The sequence below is a fragment of the Tachypleus tridentatus genome, chromosome 2 (genome assembly GCF_004210375.1).
Source record: "Tachypleus tridentatus isolate NWPU-2018 chromosome 2, ASM421037v1, whole genome shotgun sequence".
Lineage (NCBI taxonomy): Eukaryota > Metazoa > Arthropoda > Merostomata > Xiphosura > Limulidae > Tachypleus > Tachypleus tridentatus.
The window spans coordinates 124215215-124237969 of record NC_134826.1 but is presented as its reverse complement, the minus strand read 5'-3'; the positions used below and the strand labels follow the sequence as shown (position 1 = coordinate 124237969).

Sequence of the window (22755 nt, the reverse complement as noted above, 5' to 3'; positions counted from 1 at the left end):
ACTGCTAAATGGCACAGAGCCGAGCTTTGAATAAAGGACTACAGTCCATGTATGGAAAAGCCACAGAAGTAATAGTGCTAGAGCAAATAGATTTATCTGTGGTGTCAAAAAGTCCGTTCCCGCGAATACCAATGCAGCCTGGTATCCAGGAGAACTGAATAGAAGTAAAGTTTAAAGAGAAACGGGCCAGTCGGTTTTGAATATCGGTGAGAACAGAGTGAGTACTAACGTGAAGCGATTACAAGGCCAGTAGAGAACTAAGCAAGTTAGTATAAATAGTGCAGTTTGAGTACTGCTTAGCTTCTATGTGATCCAGGGCAAGAGAAATGGTGTACATTTCAGCAGTGAACAAACTGCAGAGGGGATTCTGTGCACAACCACCAAACCACAACAAACCATGACAAAGCGCACAGAGTTACCTGATTTTGAACTATCCATATAAATGGGAATGGAAGGATGGTTCAAAGTATAACAGTACTTCCAATCGGGAGTATCTGCTTTTCCGAGATGACTTAAAGAACGGTCACATTTGGGGATTGTAATAAGCCATGGTGGGATGAGCTGACCAGTGGATACAGCAATGTTATCCATGGACAGACCCAATTCATCCAACTGTGCCTGGATACGAAGGTCAAAAGGAACAATGATAAATCGTTTGTTCTCAAAAAGCATGGCCCACCAAGGAAGGAGAAAAACTCTAGGTGGAATACTGTAGTAAGGATCGAAGTTTAGAAGCATACAGAAAAGATAGTTTCAAATGGCAGAGGTGTAGGTATTGTTCATGAAACTGTATAAACTCTGGACTGGGAAATATGGAAAGCCCCAGAGAAGAGCAAAAGTCCCTGATGATGAATGTGGTCCAGTATCTTCAAGGCTTGAGGTCCTGCCAGAGCCATATACCAGTGATCTAAAGTCTAGTTTTGATTGTACGAGAGCACTGTACCTCTTTAGCACAGGACATCGATCTGATCCCTAACTGGTGGGGGAGAGGACACAGGATGTTCAGCACTCATTTGACTTGTAGGTTATTGATGTGTAGTATAAAAGATCAGCTCATGCTCAAAGATAAATCCTAAAGAACTTTGCCTCAGAGACCACAGGTACAACTTCACCAATATAGAATTCTGAATCAGGGTGAATACCCCGTTGACAGCAAAAAGTGTGTGCAAACGGTTTTAAAGAGAAGTTAAAACCATTATCTGTGGTCCACTTCAGTAAACGATTCAGGGTAGTCTGTAGCTGCCACACAATATACCTAATTTTCAACGACTGACATGAGGTGTGAAAGCCGTCGACTTAGAATTCACTTGCAATAGTAACAGGGAGTTGTTCAGTGATGACATTAATCTTTATACTGAGAAGTGCGATACTCAAAACAGCCCTGATGGACTCCAAGTTCCTGTATAAAAGAATGGGAAAATGTCGAACTTACACGAACATCGAATAGCCTGTCCATTAAAATATTAACAAAAATTGGCAAATAACCAAGTAACCCATATATAGACGTCTTACAAAATTCCATACCACCATGTGGTACCATAAGCTTTCTCAATGTTAATGAATATTGATGAAAGATGTTTGAGAAAAGCTTCTCTGACGCTAAGTCGAATCATGCGGTCGATCGTGGACCACTGTCATCGGATCCTACACTGGGTGGGTGAAAGGAAATTGATTTGAGGAACCAAACAAGATTAAAATTAACCATCCTCTAAGATTTTTCAAAAACAGCTCGTCAAAGTAAATGGACGGCAGTTGAAAGAAATATTGGAATCCATCCCAGGCTTAGAGAAAGGTAAGATGGCACCAGGCATCAGGTAAACATTCTCTTGCCAGATCCAGTTAATCAGAAGAACAGCAAAAGAAGCAGGAGATAGGTGGTGCAGCATCTCCTAATGTAATCATCAGGTCAAACCAATGTACTTCCAGACCAATGAAGAGATAGTTTGAGCTACACCAGTGTAAATAGGCTATTACAGTCAATCAGCTTGAAAGAAAAGAGTTCATTGCTCTGACGGAGTCTTAAAGGCTAAGAAGGTGGAGGATGAAACTGAAGCACTAGATACCCAGCAGAAGCTTTCACCTTGAGTATTGGTGATGCTCTGGGTATCAGCTACTTCATGGCCAGAGATCGAGACGGTGACAGTTATATTGGTCACTAACCTATTGAATCTTGTCCCATATGACTTTGGAACTGGTGGTAGAAGAGATGCTGGTTTGAATTTTATCCAAGATTCCTTGTCTTTGATGTCTTACCCACCGAGTGGGTGCACATGCCTGTGGGAGAGTGATGCAGTTCGAGAGTGAGATACCTACAAAAAGTATCCCAGGTTCATTTATGAGCCTTCTGTGCCATGCGACAGGCAGGATTCCACCATAGACTAGAATATTGTGGAAATGTCGGGGTTTCAGAAATACATTGAGCAGCTTCCTCTATAAAACAGTCAGTTACTACTGCCATGCAATCATATAACGATGGCTTACAGATGATGAGAACCAAATTCAGTGAAAGAGGGCCAGATGGCTTAATCTGGCTTCCACTTCGACACACAGGTCAGCTTGCATCGACTACAGTCAGTCTCTCAAAATTATACGAAAATAATCACTGCTTCGTGGGTTATTGTTAACCCTGCATGAAAAGTGGAAGAATAGTGAAAGGAAGCAAACTGAGAAATCAATAGCAGTAAACAATTGACGAGGTGCATGAAAATAAGTATAAGAACCAGTATTGAAAAAGAAAGGTTGTAATGTGAAAACACGCACTCTACAGAGCAACCCCTCATCAATATCAATACTTCCTCAGAAGGGATTATGCCCATCAGTCTCCCAGGATTAAGAAAGGAGATAACTGTTCAACGAGAGCATCTTATTGATGCTGAGTATCTCCAGAAGATGGGTAGAGAGAACAAGCAATGATGGTACAACCAAAAGGAAACAGATGGCTACGGCCTCCAAAAGTGCATTGAATGGCAAAGACAGGTTGAGCACATGCTGACCAACCAACAGTGTTACCCCTCCATGCACTCGTCCATCACACAGCCTGTCATTTCTGTATAAAGTAAACTGCCGAAAGGTTACTGTATCGACAGGTTTCAGAAATGTTTCCTGCAAGAAAAGACGTACAGGATGGTAGAAAGCAAATCAGTGCTTTGATGTCATCCAAATTTAAGTGTAAACCTCAATAATTCCATTGAATCAAGGCGACAATTTTCATTTATGTTTAGGCGAATTATGTGGAGAGCTCTTCTGCTATCGATCCATCTTTTTTATTTGAAAGAGGTCTATGGAACTCCTTGGATCATGCCCTGGGTCGATTGGGCAGGTCTTTGTCGTTAGAAGAGGATTTTAGCAACTGAAGATGTGAACGAATTTGCATCTGAGGGCGTGAGAAGATGTACCTCGGGAAATAACTGTACCTGAAACTAAAGGAAGTGGATCTTTGAGTTTGCTAAAATGAATGTTAGGAGCAGAGATGGGGGTTGACGTTGATTCGTCAACTTTAACCATGGAGGTTAAGACTATGATTTGAGAACGATTTTTTTAGAGGCAGAGATCTGTCTGTACTCCCACTGTAGTACTGGAGCCTCAGGATAAGTAATGTTAGAATCGTCTTCAAAACACTGCACCTCCTTTTTCCTACCACTTAGGACAAGAACGAAAGTAATATGGATGAGACACATTGCAATGGACGCAATGAAAGTTTGTTTCATACTCAAGCATCGTGGTCCTTACCACTACAACGAACACACGTCAATGAATCACAATATGATGTCTGCATGCGACAACTACTGACACTGGAAACATCCGAGTTTGGAATGTATGATCGTACCTTGCAATTTAGATAAACTGCCTTGATGGTGGCAGCGAGACTGATGTAAATGTTAAGATGAGGATACTGTTCAGCATCATAATTCCATCTTTGTGAGTGGAGATACACCTCATTGCAAAAACTTTTGGTGGAGAAACCAGCAAGAATCTTCCGACTCTGGGATGTTCTTCAAATCCCTCTTAACAGTAACTCCTCATAGCGAATTCAAAGTAGCACGGGCGTAATCTCTATGTGTACATCCCCAATCGCCTTTGATTGGAAGAATTGACTGCATTTAGATGTGGATGTTACTGCCAATATCACCAGAGCAATGTTTTCTGACTGACTTTGGAGAGTCAGCGAGTCCCTTTAATCCCTTCTGAAGATAAGGCATTTGCCCTAAAAATTTGTCTTAAAGAATGTAATAAGAAAATGAGGTACATGTCACGAAGTTGAAGATTGCTGATCTGGATCTTCAGGACATAGGCCTATGAACTGTTTTACTATTTATTGAAATTTATTTGGAGGATCCATAATAAAGAATATTCCAGCACCCACTGACCCCACCCACCATGGAGCCCTACGAGAAGACGCATTATAATGCCAAAAAGGACACTGCACAAACGCCAGGGTTTCGTAAGCACTCTACCCAAACACCAGCAGATACAATGTCCACAACAACTGTTAAGCACATCCAACACTGGTACTTGGTTTACCCTAGCCCAAGTGGATCAGCCAATTAACCCTAGGGGCCCACCCCAAGGCCGCCCTTGAAGTTCTCCCCTTCACGAATCACCACACACGACAGACATTGGGGTAAATGTTTAGATCCCAGAAGAGGTAAACTGAGAACAGAATCTTCCCTCGGAGGTTCCTTTACCAGGTACAGGAATCCACACAAAGAGGCTGACATCTTTTTCCCGTAAAGATTGGAAAGTTGTCCTAACTAGACCATGCATTGGTCAAAATATATATATTTTTTTATCTGGGTCTAATGCGCCAGTGTGGATGTGCGACAGTCAATTCACAATAGTCCACATTTTACTGTCATGCCGTTGTCACGACTCTCAGCGACGGGGCCATTTCAGATACGTTTTGTCTCGAGGTTTACCCCCTGATGTTAGACAGTGTCACCATTGCCAAATTTTTAGTTTAAGGGCCATAGGCTTTTCTAATACTACACGTTTTCAATTCAAAACTTACCGTTTTATTTTAACATGATTCCTTCATAACTATCTTAATAATCTTACTTTACTTTTAAAATTTTTACCAGTAGATTTGAGTTTTACGGCGCAAAGGAACGACGCTATCTGCGCGAAACAAACCAATCAAGCTTCTCTAGTTCAGTGTTGCTAACTCCAAAGCTACACAATATATCAGAACCAGTAAACAATTAGATTGAAGACAGTTGTAGCCAGTTAAATAGAATTTGTACATTTATTTTAGCTGAACTATGCCTAAATACACACACACACACTCGGAACTATTTAAAAACATATGAATCAGTTTACGTACAGTCATGTGAAAAAGTTAAGACACACTATAAAAACGTGTGTATTTTTGTGACATTTTTGGATATATAGATATTTAATCTCACTTTCAACAATACTGAGAGATAAGAATCTAACTAAACAATTAAAACTGAAGAAATGACTAAGATCACCTGTAAAGGTAGTTCTACAAAAATGCATATTCTAACTGAGGAAACTTTAGGACACTTTAGGTTGAGCATGTGGTCTCTTGAGGCTACCCGACCCCACGCCTCCTCGCAGCAGCGGCCACCGACATCCGACCATCGTCGCTGCACGCGAGGGACATCCGGACCAAAGTCCGGGAACATAACGGGCCTGCAAGGTCTCCGCACCTCGCCACTGTCCTCACTCAATCCAGAGAGACAGGGAAAACCAGGGAAGTCCAGTATACTCATGAACGAGCTTGGTGACAGCAGCTCGTCCAATGTCGGGGTCTGAACCTCGGGGGAAGGGGCTGGAACAACCACCAACCCCAGAGCCAGTGCCAAGGATCCCTCATAACCCCCAGCCTCAGCATTACCAGCAGTGGAAGCCACAGACTCCTCAGAGTCCCCAAACAGGGGCCAGGACCCTCCACAGAGGGAACCTCCCCAACACTTATGGGGCAGTTGGATCTTGGGCACCCACACAGCCCCAACCCCCACACCACCCGACAGGGAGGCCAGAGCCCCCACAGAGACGGGAGACGCCTTGGGGTTACCCGAAGCCCACCCTGAACCCCCACAGGGTCCCGAAGAATGGGCTGAAGCCCCCTTAGAGGCCCCCACCACCCGATCAGCACCCAAAGCACCATCCTCCACCACAGAGGACACAGCCTCCACATCCTGGGTGAGCGAGACACGGACCCCTCAGAGGACTGACCCTCCCCAGACGCTGCAGCTGTCGGGACAGGCGCTCCCTCGGGGACTCCACCCACAACTGCCGCAGACGACGCGGGAGGAAGAGCTGCCGCCCCAGCCCGCTTCGCCCTTGCTTTCTTGGGCCGCGCCACAGTCGGCAGCCCTGCAGCCACTGAGGCGTTTTTCGCCACTCGCCTCCGACATCGCGAGGGCGTGTGGCCACCACAAGAAATACTACACTTAATAGCACACGCAGCATCCACGTGTCCATACGCCAGATATAACCCGCAGTGCGGGGTCTGGCATTCGGCCAATAGGTGGCCCTCTTGGCCACAACAGTGACACATTTAACGCATTCCCGGGTAATTACACATGACCCGAACCCGTTCACCACAGTAAAGTTTGGGACCGGCGTCCGCATGTCCAAACATACACGCCGGTTCCCCGTGCAAACACTTGGGCGAGACTGCTACGCCTCATGTTCTATTTTCCTGACAGTCTCATACGCCGACAACACGTCCTTGTCGGCGTCATGGGACATTTCAAATGGAGCTGACTAGAGGGGATCCACTTAATTTTCTGCCCGACTGGCTCCATGAGCAGACGCTAGTCCCCCAAGGGAAAGTCCCCCTGGTCTAGTAGGCGACGGGCATGAGAGGACGACGCCAGCGTCGCCACCTAACGCCCGCCCCCAAAAGAGAGGCCGACGCCAGCGTCGCCACCTAACGCCCGCCTCCAAAATGCTGAAGGCATTCAGTGTGCCTACCCCCGACAGCGGCGTTCGAGGCGTCATAACCGCCGACGGTAGCGAAGCCGCGGGCACCACGAAGTGGATAGACTGCGACCGAACAGGGTATGGTCGGATGGCATTGGCCATACCGACCTACACTGCACAGTCCACGCACACACACGAAACGGCTGCAAAGCAGCACGGTACCAGCACACCACACGACCAAGACACATGGTCGACGGTAAACACGATACAGCACCCGGTAACAAAACACAAACACCCGTAACTGGGACGGCAAACCACTCAGTGAGCAAGAACAAAATAACAAGACGTGGCGCTCACTCTCACTTCAACAGGCAAGGGCACCAAACTAAATTTCTGAGGTTTAAATGGGGCAAACCCCATTCAAAATTCTGAGTAACGATCTTCTAATCATGTGCACCAAGTGTGATACACCTGAGTGCGAGTTGAACCATTTTAAGTGGGAATAAATATGGGGGTGTCCTGACTTTTTCCTCAGTATATATGTATTTTTGTAGAATTACATTTACAGAAGATCTTGAAAAGTCTTCTCTTCGGTTTTAATTTAGTTATACAGTATACCCTCACCTGTTCGTGGTTCCCCATTCGCGGCTCCGCATATTCGCGGGTTAGGCTCTTAACCCTATCGCATCGTATGACGGTATACCGGGCTAGCGTCATAACGTCATAAAAACGAATGCTCGGTAAACCGGGTTTTTGTAGGTCATAGAGACTAAAAGCGCTTTTCGAGGGCATGTCTGTATTTACTCTCAAGCAGTTTTATCGATTGACGTCTTTATCGAACAATGGGCTGAGCTGCTATTGGCTGACTGCCTCAGCTTCCCCCCACAACGCAAACGGCAAAGCAGAGCCGGTAACGCACTACACACGCACACACAGCGCTCGGTCCCAAGGAGGCTAGGAAATAGGTTTGAATTTAGCCAATGGCTGACAGCTTTAGTTTCTCCTTGCTGATTGGCTGCATACGCGTGCTGCTGATCAGCTGTTTCTCTCTTTCATTCGCGCGTGAATTTTCAACGTGGTTTTTTGGACTGTAAATTCAAGTGTTTATTTTTACAATATTATTTACACCCTACAATGCCATTCAAACGCCCTACACCTCCAGCTTCTGGCAAGGAACCTAAGCGCCAGAAAAAGGTTATGACCCTGCATGAGAAGGTACAACTGCTTGATATGATAAAGGAAGGAAAAGGTTATGCTGCTGTAGGACGCCATTACGGAGTGAATGAGAGCACCGTGCGTTACATAAAGAAAAATGAACAAGCAATCAGAGCTAGTGTAGATACGAATTTTTTGTGGAAGTGCTAAGATGGTGAATGTTGTAAGAAACAAGGCAATTGTGAGGATGGAATCTGCCTTAGCATTGTGGATACAAGACTTGCGAAAGAAAAATATCCCTTTGGACACCAAGATCATTCAAAAGAAGGCATTGAAATTATATTCTCAATTCACTGAAGGACAACCAGGACCATCAACAGCAGCTTATGCCCAAGAATTTCATGCCAGCAAGGATTGGTTCGATCGTTTCCTGAAACGTTACCAACTACGATTTGGAAAATCCCACGGAGAAGCTGCATCCGCAGACACAGAAGCTGCAGCAAAGTATCCTGAGGCCTTTAAGAAACTCATTGAGGAGAAGGGATAGAAGCCAGAGCAGGTCTTCAACATGGACGAGACTGGGTTGTTCTGGAAAAAAATGCCTTGCAGAACTTTCATCATGAAGGACGAACTGAAAGCTCCAGGATTCAAAGCACAAAAGGACAGAGTGACACTTATTATGTGTGGCAATGCTGCTGGTTGGATGATGAAACCCGGCCTCATTTATAAATCTGTAAAGCCCAGGGCTCTGAAGAACAAAAATAAAAACACTTTGCCTGTCTTCTGGATGCATAATTCCAAGGCTTGGATTACGAAGCTCCTGACATCCAACTGGTTTCATCAGTGTTTCATCCCTCAAGTGGTAGAATACCTTTGCAAAAAAGAACTCGAATTTCGAGTGTTGCTGATCATGGATAATGCTGGCGGTCACCCTGTGGATTTGTATCATGAGGGAGTCCAGATCGAGTTCCTCCCTCCCAACACAACATCCCTCCTCCAGCCTATGGATCAAGGAGTGATTCGTGCCTTTAAGGCACTTTACACTGGCAACTGTCTTCAACAATTAGTTGATGAAATAGTCGAGAATGAGGACTTCCAGTTGAAAGTGTACTGGCGCAATTTCACAATTGCATCGTGCCTGACAGTCATACACAAGGCACTTCAAGACATGAAAAAAGAAACATTTAATGCATGTTGGAAAAATCTGTGGCCAGAATATGTTCATGATTACAAAGGGTTCTCACCAGATGAAATTCAACATGAAGCTGTCAACAAGTCAGTTAAACTATCAAAGTTAATCGGTGGTGAAGGCTTTGATGACATAACTTATGAAAGAGTTCAATGACCTGATTAACGCCCACTCTCAGCCTCTAACGGACGAAGATTTGGCAGAGTTGACGAAATCTGCCAGTGAAGAGGAAACAGAGGGCCAGGAAGAACCATCACAAGAGGAAGAGGGTCTAACTCTAGAACGGTTGGCTGAACTCATGTCAAAAGCAAAGGATTTGCAAGAGACTGCCAAGTCATGGGACCCTTACATGGTTCGTTCGCTGAAATTCTCAAATGCAATTAACTCTACCATGTCGACCTACAAAATTCTATTCATCACTGAAAAAAACAGCGTAACCAGCTGCCAATAACCATGTTCCTAAAGAAGGTACCCAAGACGTCAAACTAAGCCACACCCGAAGAAAGTACGACACCTCCTCCTGACTCTCCTAAAGAAATGGAGCTTTCTCCTTAAGTGCCTGAAGAGGAGGAGTAATTACCTAAAGTGCTGTAAAGCAGCAGCTAAGCTGTGCAATACCGTACATTAGTGTTATTATCATCATCGTATGGCACAACAAATTTCATCATCATTTTATTATCATTCATTATTGGTGAGTGCACAAACAATATTAAATTTTTTTCAATTATTATTGCAATACAGTACGTATTTTTTTTATAAATGCATACACTATGTACAGTGCATATTTTTGTGACCGTGTATTAATAATGTTTTTAATTGCATATTATTACTGAATTGTACTGTACTGTTACTATTACCTGAACTGTACGTACTGTATTTATCTGTCTAAGTTTGCCTTTAAATTTGTTCCACTTTTTGTCAATTCTAATACACGTGTTGTACGCATAGAAAATGACTTTACGGTACAGTAATACAGTATGGGTACTATACTATACTATACGGTGTTACTGTCCTCTTGTACTTACGTTTCTTTTTGATTAAAACATTGTTGCAGTACAAAATTAAAATGTGTTTACATTATCATTACTACATCAGTGAAATACATGACTGCATGCAATATTACTACATTATTACTGTATTAATGAGTAAGAGTGTCTTTAGAAAGTGTCTGGGAAGCATTTAGTACCGTATATAATCTCATACATAGAAGTTTTAAAACTGCATCCAATATTCGCGGTTTTCGCTATTCGCGGGGGGTAAAGAACGTAACCCCCGCGAATAGCGAGGAAATACTGTATTCCTATAATCTCAGTATTGTTAACATTGAGATTAAGTATCTATACATCCAAAAATGTTACAAAAATATATAGGCTTTCGTAGTGTCCTAACTTTTTCACATGACTGGAGAGATCACTGCATATCAAACACTACGATTCATTTTTTACTTTCAAAAATATATTAGGACTAATCAATTGCTGCAGAATTTCAGTTGACGAGTAAACTATTTTTCTCTACCACTATATAATAATTTTGACAAATCCTAATGGGCATAGCGCTTTAGAGGTAATTCTAATCTTTTTGAAATTCGAATTACTTGAAATTTACACCTAAAATTATTAATTTAACAATGTCTTGTAACATTTCTGATACTGAATTTTATAACAGCATAAAAGTTAATCCAATTAGACAATGTACTCTAACTTAACACGCAATTTTCACATTGATCATGATCGTTGAGCAGGAACACCATCTAATTACCTCGAAATTTTGGAAAAACAAACAAAATAAAATGTAAAATTACGCAAGGAAAAAATGTTTCTCTTCCATTTTCAAAGAATTAAACATTTGAAAATGATCTCGTCACACACTTCCCGTGAAAGTTTCCTTTGTACATGCATCATTTAGGCCAGGCGTTGTCTGCTTACTACCATGTCCAGACTTTAAATACAAAAATTCGTGGTTCGCGACCTATTCCGGTGAAAATACGCTTTCAATTGCGGCCAATAGTACTATAAAAAGAGTAAAATTCCTTTATTCTGCAAGACAAGAGTATCCCAAAAAGTAATGATTAATACTCTTGACTAACAGCTTTTCTTCCTTATGTTTTTGTTCATAATTACGTGCTATTTGCAAATAGATAGCGTTTTGGGATATAATTACGAACACACGTACACTGATAGATTATGCATGATATTTATTCTTACCACGATAGTTTAGAACTGCAAATATTTATTCAGTACTATAAATAGAGAGAAGATATTTCACCTTAGTTTCAGTAAGTTTACTTATTTTCATCAAAAAGCGAGGAAAATTAATATTTTATAATAGTAATTTGACAGGATCAAAAGTGATTAAAAGATGTATGGCTCTTTTATATTTTTCTCGTGTTTTTGAACACAGTTCAATAGTGATCAATTGGCAATTTCATTTTTATCAGATTTATAATGATTAAATTATTTTAAGATATACTTTGAACGTTGTTGGTCTAGTTTTATAGTAGTGAAACTTTCTTTCGCAGTGTCTGATGGAAAATATAAGGGTTAAACATAACGTTACGCAAGTTACTCAAAAAGGGCATAATGAACAACTACTAAAAGTTCACACAAGGAAATGTTATTTATTATTTTAAACCTTAAGTATGTTCATAGAATTTCAAAAAATCATTTAATGTTAACCGAGTCGTTTCGGATCCGATTGATTCACGAAATGAATAGTAAAGCAACTAAGCATAGAAACTAGAAAGTCTAGAATGAGATTTATTTAAAGCAGGGTTTTTCTTATTTGAAATAGTTTACCTAAGGGAAAAAAGGGTAGGAATTCGGTTAAAATTTGCACAATGTTTATGCAATCATGTAGCCTAACTACACTAACTTTTTCTAACTTCACTTTAAAAAATCGCCTGTCATGTTAAACTGCCAATTAATCAGTCTACACATGTCTAATTATCTCACGTAACTTGTACTCGATTGGTCACCCACATAAGCATTGCCAAGTGAGGACTAGAACTTTCTACAAACTGCTAAGACACTGATGTAACATTATTCACTTAAGGCAACGAAAAAATAAAGGTTAGATTAATATGACGTCAATTTACAACTGAACTATACAACGTACGACTCTTAGCGAGTTACGTAACTAAATTTTTCATAATTTTCGCTTTTGAAATAATTAACACTTGTAAAATCTGAACAATGATTAAATATTAAATCAAACTTATTTTATATAGTTTTGTTTATCCAACACTATTTTATAAAACTTTCCCTATGACACAACTGAGTGACATGTTTATCGAAATGGCGTTTTGAAATTGGAATGTACAGAGTCTGTGCCTAGTCTCACATTAAGAGACTATTTTAAACTATGTAGCGGATTTACTGTTATACGTTTATTTTAATAACTACACTCGTTTCAGTAGTTTTTTTTTCATGGGACGTGTATTGTTGGCTGTGTATTGCTTAAGTCCTGCCTGTTCTCTAAATTTTCCACAAATTGGATTTTCGAAAAACTCTTGTGGAGTCGTATAAAAGCGGTAAGGCGCAAAACAGTAGAACATTATTAGTAATCTGCTACCTCGGAAGCTATAACTGATTAATGCCTATTAATACGAAAACTAAAGACTTACCAGGAACGTTTACAAATTTCGAACTGTTTACAAACTGTGTACAAACTGTTTAACTTCTGCGAATTATTTTGGACTTTATTTCTGCGTGGGCATTGGATATTGTCACCAATGAAACTTGCGGGTGAATCAAGCTTAGCCAGCCATCAAAAGAATAGTACAGGTGTATTAAAGAATATGCTCCTCGTGAACCTGGACTGTCAAAAGATTTAGTTCCAAACTATATACAAGACTTAGTATTGTTCGCAAGTTCGTAAAACTTGCACATAAAACCAACATTTGTAATACCTATTAATAATAATCGTTATTATAAATACTATTTTTTGTATATTAAAATACGCGTGTGTTAAAAGAGAAAGAAAATTGTGTACAATCAATTTTCTTGGAAAATAAACTTAAAACATTAATATCTAACTTTTAAATTCAAATTTCTGAATATTTCAAATCTTAATGCCTACTATACGTAATATAAATCCGAGACTGTTCAAGATAAATTATAGTACGTAACAACTAATTTGACAAATAAGAATAGTAGAACAACATGCAAGTGCGAGTTCAACTACTTTAGAACACCCTTTGAAAAAGAAAATTATTATTCTCTCTTCCTGTAATTACAATAGAAGCTGTGAAACTCACGTTAATCATGGATAAACTCAAAGTTAGACTAACTCTTTTTACTTTAAACTTCTAGCGCTAACGTAGTCACCTACATGTATGCATAAACGTCTAACTTTCTGCAAACTACGAGAGGTTATGTTGTAACACTTAAAACAAAAAAGTTTGAAAGGTTCGACTAACGTGACGTCAGTTCATAACTGACTTGTAAGTAGTTACGTAAGCAAACCTACACAAAATTCTCGCTTCTATTTGAAACAAATATAAACAATCACATTTTATAAAAAACTTACCCAACTCTTAACCCCCATATTAAATTTAAATGAAACAAACACGTACATCTAACACCTAATTAAAATATAAAACGTAATCTTTATACATCTAGTTATTCGTTTATTAGCTAACACTATATTAAGTAATGACCATTTAATGAAAATTTTCAGGTATTTACATTGTATATTATCATTCAGTAAATTTTCTTAACATTAACTAAAAGCATGAGCGTTCGCATACATTTCTTAGGAGCGGGGCAAATTATTGTGAAATCATAAGATGGCCTTAAAAAAAACTTAAATTCATACAAGTATGACAAATGAATAAAGTTATTTTTCTAGTTTTCCGGGAAAAAGTGTCCCCTTGTCAGCCCGAGGACCACGACAGGAGGGTTTATTCCCTTTGACGAACGATGTACAGATCACTCACCGAGTAAAAACAAACATTTACCAAGCTTTTTATTTTTCCCTTGAAAATGGTGCATTTTTTTCTTCGTTCTACTGACTTATATTAAACTAACACTCTTCTTCAGTTTAACTGTTTACTGGTTGAAAGTATTCTTGTTTTCTTTACATTCACAAGTAACTAATTAATTACTAAAACATAACCTCGTTTTCTTAAGATTGACTACGTAATATTTTATTTATTGAGGTCGTATTAAAAAGTTTGACGCTTCAAGCCGACTCGAACTGTACAATTATAGGGTGCATAAGGTAACCTGGTGTATTGTATGTAAACACAGCCGAAACATGATTTAAGAAACAGTATTGTTGTAAAATGCCATTCTTAGAAAACGAGATTGAAATTGTTACCTGAAAGAACAGAATAACGATAGTGACTACTGTGCGCTAACAAAATCTCATGATCAAATTTGAAAGTTCTTTTTTATACACTCAAAGTCAAGAACATTAACAGATACATTTTATTTTTTAAGCTTTGAAACAGTCCAGATGACAAATTCTGTCTAAAACTATAGTGTAATCTCGTTCACATATTTCTTCAATATTATTTCACAGTTCGACTACTGTATGCAAATTTAAATATTAGAATAATACTATGCAACAATTTTTACTTTTTCTTGTTCCTGGGCAGAAAGTGTTATGTCCAAATTACTTATGCCTAAATTAGAAAACACCCATTTTTTTCTCTGCAAACTTTGCTTTTGTGACCTGGGTAATGAAATTTAAGTTTACCCACTTTCCAGAACACTTCAGATAAATTCAGTACTGAGTAGCTGATAAATTATTGCAAGTTCGAGAAAATTCTTTCTAAAATGTAGAGAAAGTAAGAACCTTTTAGAATTTTCTAGAACTTTCCGTAGTAATATAATTAATTAATATATTATTAATATATATATATATTAATATTTATTTATTACACACACACACACACACACATACATACATACAGGGGATTACCATTCACCATTTAAGTTTAGGTCTAGCTGCCTAAGTGAACACAGACCTATCTGATTTTATCAGAGATTGCGTCAAGAAGCTTCAAGTATTCTCCAGACGCATTCTGCTATGTATATGGCTAATTTATCAAGACAAGAGCGAAAAAGTACTTTGTGACAGCATTTGTCTTGAAACATGATGAGCATGTCTGGGAGGTTACTGGGGACTTCAAAATGGTGGCATTCGTGATGGTTCTCCAAGGAGGATTTACCAAGTTTCCCTGTTATCTTCGTCTTTGGGACAGCAGAGACACCGCAGCGCACTGCAACAGGAAGCACTGCCCACAACAGACAAAGTTCTCTGTGGGGAGGCACAATGTCAGGTGCGAGCCACTAGTGGACCTCTAATAGGTGTTGTCATCACCATTGCACATAAAATTGGGTCTTCTGAAACAATTTGTCACAGCTCTTGATAAGGACTACAAACTTTAAGTACCTTCGAGACTTTTTCCCTAAGCTGTCTGAGGCAAAGGTGAAAGCTGGTGTCTTTGTTGGACCATAAATAAAGAAGTTCGTGGAGTGCACAGAATTTGCCAAGAAGCTCAGTGGGAAGGAAAAACATCTTGGGGCAGCTTTATCGCAGTGGTTCAGAGATTCTTGGACAAAAGGCCAAATATTATGTGGAACTGGTTGAGACTACTGAAGAACTACGGCAAAATGGGCTGCAGGATATCCCTAAAAGTCCATACCTTGCCATTGATCTTGATAAATTCAAGATAATGGGAGCATACTCAGAGGAGCAAGGCGAGAGCTTCCATAAAGATATACTGGACAAAGGAGCGTAGAACGAAAACATGATGGGAGATTATATTTGAGGGCTGATACGTGAAAGTGATTTACATTACAGTCGCAAATCTCGAAAAACTAACCACTTCTAAACATTTTTGTTCATTTTAGTATAACTTTAGTATAAATACATGTAAATCTTAATTCATATGTTGTTTTATTCAGACCTTATGTAAATGAAAATGTGCAAGTTTACCCGATTTTTACATAGAAAATAGGCTAATTTCCAAATTTCATTATCCAGATAACAAAAGCAAAGTTTGAAGGAAATAATGGTCATTTTCTGAACTTTTATAATATAAGCAATTAAGAAAGAACATACTATCCAGGAACAAAATTTGTTACATAGCCTAATTAGCTTGAAGCAAGTTCTCTGAAAAAGTCCAAAACTGTATAATGTTTGTAAGTTACTTTACATTTACTTTCTTGATACAAAGTTGAAAGAGTTTAATTTATATTATGTAGCTAATTAAATCATAAAATGATTGCTACAAGTCTGAAAAACTTAATTCATCTTGTTCAATATCGCACCATAAGCACTTAGCCTTGCTCATTACCAGTAAGTTGTCTTTAGGTTATACAAAGTGGAATCATTTAATGTTATCTACTTACAGTAAGTCTCCTTAGCGAGTGTTTCGACTACCTCACTTTTCAATTTGCTGTGTTTCTTCCCCATTGACGGAGCCAGTTATGCTGGTTGATAGCAAACTTAATCTTACCGACAACAGATTTCATAAGTTTACTCTTCCCTAACTCTCTCACCTTTAGGCAATTACGTCAAGAACCACACTCGTCAGCATATATACCTGATATTTATTTGCCTGCCATCTACTGGCAAGTAAGAAAGATAAAATTCGTTTTGAACGTTTAATTTTAAGTTTTCGATAAAACATTTGATATGATAAAGAAAAAAATACTTCGACTGAAAAGTTAGAGATGTAATGTACTCAACATACAAAAAAAGACCAAGAAACGAATAAAAATACAGTATTATAATAAATTACATTTTGTTTAAATGTCAATTTGTTGGGAGATAAGAAGATAAACAAGACGAGAATTTACCATTATTTGTTTCAACATGTTAAGGCTTCATGCAGAAAAGCTCTCCTCTCACCCTACTTTTTCGCTGCTTCTGTGTTTCACATTCAAAAGTGGTTATTTGTTGTATGTTAAGATACTACATGCCATGAAGAAAACTACATCTTTTAAAAATGCCCCTAGTGGCTCACCAGTAACTTATAATGCTAAAATTGGGTTTCGATACTCGTGGTGTGAAGAACACAGACATATCCCTATGCAGCTTTGTGCCTAAAACCAGCCCAATGTTTTCTAACTTTCCATTTGGTTTGTCTTTATAATGTTAGTGATCTATATATACTTTTTTCTTCTTTTTTTACAATATCAGTTTTTATAAAACTATTTTTTCCTAAGTTTGTATTTTTGCTTTTCTCGCAAAATTAAAAAAAAAATGTAATAGGGTATTTTCATAAGATCCAAAGTAATAAAACTCAACAAGACAATTTAGTAAGTCGATCTTTCGCAATGGATATTGTGACCTGTACAACACTAAGGATAGTGCTCCGAATATTCTGGCATCAGATATATAGCCATTGTCAGCACTTTTACTACTGCTTTGTGGTAATTCTAGTCCTCCTGGTTTAGGCATAGTCACTTCAGCAGCACACAAATGAAAGAATAGATTGGTTTGCATTCTCTTTTTTTTTTTTTTTCTTTAGCTCCATATAAAACGTCCGAACAGATTCAGAGACGAATTCTATGCTTATTTCGCCTACCACCACACTGGAAAAGTTACACAAGAAATGGATGGATAAGAGACTGAAAAAACATACAGACTCATACATACAGCAACCCCATAGTGCTGTGTTGGACGCTCCAAGGAACTATATTACCAAAATAGTCATAAACAATTCGTTGACACGTAATCTTGGTAACTCCTAAGTCACAGCATCGCCACAAACATCCTCAAATCAGAACTGACAAGAGGTTTGAGAGTCAATTACGAAACAGTTTGTCAGTAAACTTTGTCTTACAATTTCTATGTATGGCAACTACATATACGGGTGTGTTCGGCTGAGGATTCTTCTACAGTAGTGTCTGCGACTTGTTGGCAATAAATCTAAAAACCAAAAAGATGGCACTCAATTTTTATTTTTTCAATATAATAAATACACAAACGTTCACACATATTTTTGGAACTATTTAAACGTATGAACAAAGTTTTCACAGAGATCACTGCATATCATAAAACACTATGCGGTTCTTTCCTCACTTTTCAAAAATATACTAGGCCTAATGAATTGCTTCAGAATTTCAATTGACGAGCTGAACTATTTTTCTATACCATTATACCAAACTATCCGACTACAATTCACTTACTTTATCATCGAGTTACCACGTTTAAAATCGTCTGCTCCTTTTTTCTTTCTTTGTATTTCTAAGAATCAGTCTACCTATTTATCCAAGTCCACTGGGGCTAGTTTAATAACTTTAGAACTCATGCGAAATAACTATTATTCTTATCTCTTACCGTTAACATCACTCTAACATATCAACCCTCAGGCCTTTCACTCCCACGACGATTAACTGAGCATTTTGCTTTTCTTAGGTCTAATTCATCTTCTTCCTCCTCCACTCTGTCTTTTCCTTCCAACAACCCCTCCTACCTTACGCTAGTTATACATTGATTAACCCTGCTTATTATATACTCGACTATCGATAAGCTCGACATCAATGAGTTACAAACAACATATGACTAAACACAATGTACAACTCCTGCCGAGTTACGTTATAAACTCAATATCAGGGAGTTAAACACAAGATTTCCGTGAAAAAATCGAGTACTCTTACAAATGACGCAGTTTACACATTACTAAGTAATAAAGCAGTGGTTTTTATACATATTGCATTGTAAACTTTGCATTTTTATGTAATATACAACTAATTGATTACTTCAATTGAGTTTCCGTTGGAAATGGTTTAAATTAATAATCAATATTATATACATTACAATAATTTATTATTTTAATAGTTTTCCTATAATTATAAGGTTTTTAAAACAATCAAGCGTTTTGGTGTATCATTTCAGTAAAAGTTATTTATTGCTGAACCATTTGTATAAAAGTATTCTACAACTATGTAAATTTCAACCCAATAACAACACTTACGATAAACATTTACGAAAGGTGAATCCTGTCCCGAAGGAAAAACTGTACCATTGTATTAAAACAATTAGAAGAAAAAATTTGCTGCTTTCCACATATTTTAAAGCACTTTAAAGTTGGAAGATTTAATCAAAATGTTTTATTTAATTAAATGTATACATAAATAACTTTTAAAATCGCAACCTTTGATTTGTGGTTGATTTCAGAAAGCTACAAAGGAAAACATTGATGTCTACTCATTTTCTGAATTTTTTTTCTGAAAATTATATGACACTCACAGTCTCCCAAGAGGTAAGTAAAACAGTCTCCCAAGAGGAAAGTAAAAGATTTTAGCAAAATAGCACTAATTTGAACATTGTAACTTCAATACACTGTATTTATATCTATTTTTTGACAATCACAATTTCCTAAATTCAGTTGTTATGGGGAAAAGAAATTGCCTGTATCTCACCTTTGTGGACCCGGCATGGCCAAGTGTGTTAAGGCGTGCGACTCATAATCCGAGGGTCGCGGGTTCGCATTTCCGTCGCGCCAGACATGCTCACCCTTTCAGCCCTAGGGGCGTTATAATGTGATGGTCAATCCTACTATTCGTTGATAAAAGAGTAGCCCAAGAGTTGTTGGTGGGGGGGATGATGACTAGCTGCCTTCCCTCTAGCCCTACACTGATAAATTAGAGACGGCTAGCGCAGATAGCTCTCGTGAAGCTTTGTGCGAAATTTAAAAAAAAAAAAAAAAACAATCTCACCTTTGAAAAATAATGTTTATGAACAACTCCCACTACAGTTACACCTCTGATTTTTTTTCAGAGCTTGCTTTATTATTTTGTATTTCATTTGAGCTGTAATACTGATGGAAAAATCGGTAATTTAAGTCTACAACAGTGAAGCATTTATTTCAATTGCTTGTTTATAAAAGCATATTACAACGAAATATTAAATATTTTAAAGCTACTAATTCGCCTACATATCATCCATAAAAATAAAATGTTTTATTTTTAAAGGTTACGCAATCCATAGAAAGGTCAATTCAAGTTTCATCCATTATTGTTTTTTAATACAATAAAACAAACACATACAAGAAATGCATTACATCGACCCGACATGACCAGATGGTTAAGGCACTCGACTCCTAATCTGAGGGTCACAGGTTCGAATCCCCGTTACTCCAAATATCCTCGTCCTTTCAGCTGTGGGGAGCGTTATAATCTGACGGTCAGTCCCACTTTTCCTTAGTAAAAGAGTAACGCAAGAGTTTGCGGTTGGTGAGGATGACCAGCTCTACTCTAACACTACTAAATTAAGGATGGCTAGCACAGATAGCTCTCGTGTAGCGTTGCGCGAAATTCAAACCAATGCACTGCATCGACGCATAAAGACGTTTTAAAGTGCTTAAAAATTATTGTATGTATTTGTTTGCTTACTAACTGTACGAGGAATGAAGGTTATAATTATGACAAGTACTGAAAATCAAGGCCTTAGATAACTTGAGTAAATAAGCGTGATGATTATTATGCCCAAGTAGACGTAACATGACAGGTGCATCTTAATGGCTTTATTTTCATAAAAGTCTAGGAAACGATGTGATGCCAAAGAGAATGAGTTAAGCTACAGTATATTGATAGTTTATTATTAAATTAGTTAGTGAAGTCTGTTGATGATCAGTTATTAAGTATCTTAGTAAGTTACATTGAATCTGAATAACTAGGAGAATTGATTCAGCTTGGTAGTCAGCACTGTGATTTTTGTGATTACGATAAATTAATAGAACTTCGTAAGAGTGTCGTTTGTCTGTGATTAAGCACAAAGCTACGCAATAAACTGTCTTTTCTCTTCCCGCCACGGGTATCGAAACCAGAAATTTAGCGTTGTAAGTCTGCATACAAACCGCTGTGCCACTGGAAGTGGTGTACGTAAATACGACAAAGAATTAGCAAATAAGTGGAATTACTGTCTTGGCATTTACTTTTAGAAATTGTCGTGACTATACGTATACTCTTCAAAAAAAGAAATGCAAAAGGCAAAATATGAGACACATTGTTAATAAGTTTATTCCGGGTAGTTCTGTATGACATGCGTGAAACTTTGCACATTCACTGCTGAACATCCAAAGTCTGCAAAGGCGAAGTCCACGCTCACCAGTTGAAGTTTAACGTCACTCAACGTCAATAACGAGTATGCCCCCCGTGAGCATCAATAACTGCTTGGCATCTCCTGCCCATTGAAGCGATGAGATGACGAATCACATCCTGTGGAATGGCTGTCCACTCAGCCTGCAAAGCTACTGCAAGCTGAGGTAGAGTCTGCGGTTGAGGTTGTCGCCGTCGCAGACGTCGGTCCAACTCGTCCCAAAGATGTTCGATGGGGTTTAAATCTGGTGATCTGGAGGGCCAGAGAAGAACGTTGATGTTGTGGTATCTCAGGAAGACAGTGGTGAGTCGGGCTGTGTGAAGACGGGCGTTGTCATGTTGAAAAACATCGTTGACGTTCACCATGATGGGTTGCACATGGGGCCTAAGAATCTCGTCGACGGCTGCGTACGGTCTGATTGTAAATCCTACGCAGCCCTGGTATGGTTGAGGCAGTAGACGTCGCAGTGGTGGTCCTATCCCGAAGGTGACGTAACCGGATGTTGCGATCTTGTGCGGGCGTGGTCACACGAGGTCTGCCAGATCGTGAACGGTCACGAGTTGATCCATGTTGTTGGTGACGATTTCATAGCCTTCTGATGGTGCTTGGGTGGACATTCACAGCTCTGGCAACATCTGATCGAGATTCGCCTGCTTCCAAGCGACCAATGGCGTTGTTGTGTTGTGCTTTAGTCAGACTTGGCGTAACTGTATTGCGTGTCGGTGGCTTAACACTGAGCTATGGAAACCGAGAAACCGTCACTTTTATAGGGATTTTGCACATGTTGCACTTGCAGAACATGCAGATCTCTCAAACAAATTTATTGGACACGCATGCGTTTTGGCGAAAAATCCGATGTTTTCTTCCGTTTCCAAAGTGCACAACTTTTATTGTCATTTTTGTCTGACAATCAGTGCCTTAACTCAGAGTAACATCATATACTCTGAGCTTGTAACGTTATTACATATATTTCTCTTTAAAATAACAAAATATCCCTTTTGCGTTTCTTATTTTGAAGAGTATATACACAGGAACTTAAAATTAATAATAAATGTCGTAAATATACAAACTGATATATAGAGATGGATAAGAAGCTTAATATTTTATATAGCAATCTCTTTAACGACCAGGTTAATTATTCTTGTCATGGCTATTTTCATGATAATGATTATAAACTTATTTATTTTATTGTTTCTGGCAGCTCCTCGGTAAGCCTGAGGATTTATAACGCTAACTGCAGTGGACAGAATAAAACAGCTTATCGTGTAACTTTGTGGTTAAACACAAACAAACAAAATTATTTTCGTAATATTTTGTTTTTTAATAAAAAGTTTGATTAATGAGTACCAATTCTAGTGAAATTATTAATCCTTCCTTTTAAATCTAATTTATGTTGGATTTTACAACATTGGATTTTCAATTCCAATTGGTTTTTGTTTTGGAATTTCGCACAAAGCTAC

General features: G+C 38.7%; 1 protein-coding gene across 1 annotated transcript in view; it reads right to left on the bottom strand.

The window, feature by feature from the left end:
* Positions 1–16750, bottom strand: part of LOC143245019 (frequenin-1-like) — a 56622-nt gene extending 39872 nt beyond the window's left edge. The window contains exon 1 of the mRNA XM_076490772.1: positions 16597–16750. Coding sequence (XP_076346887.1) covers positions 16597–16660 — 64 coding nt within the window. The 5' untranslated portion in view covers positions 16661–16750. The remainder of the gene's footprint in view (positions 1–16596) is intronic.
* Between the last annotated feature and the right edge of the window lie 6005 nt (positions 16751–22755).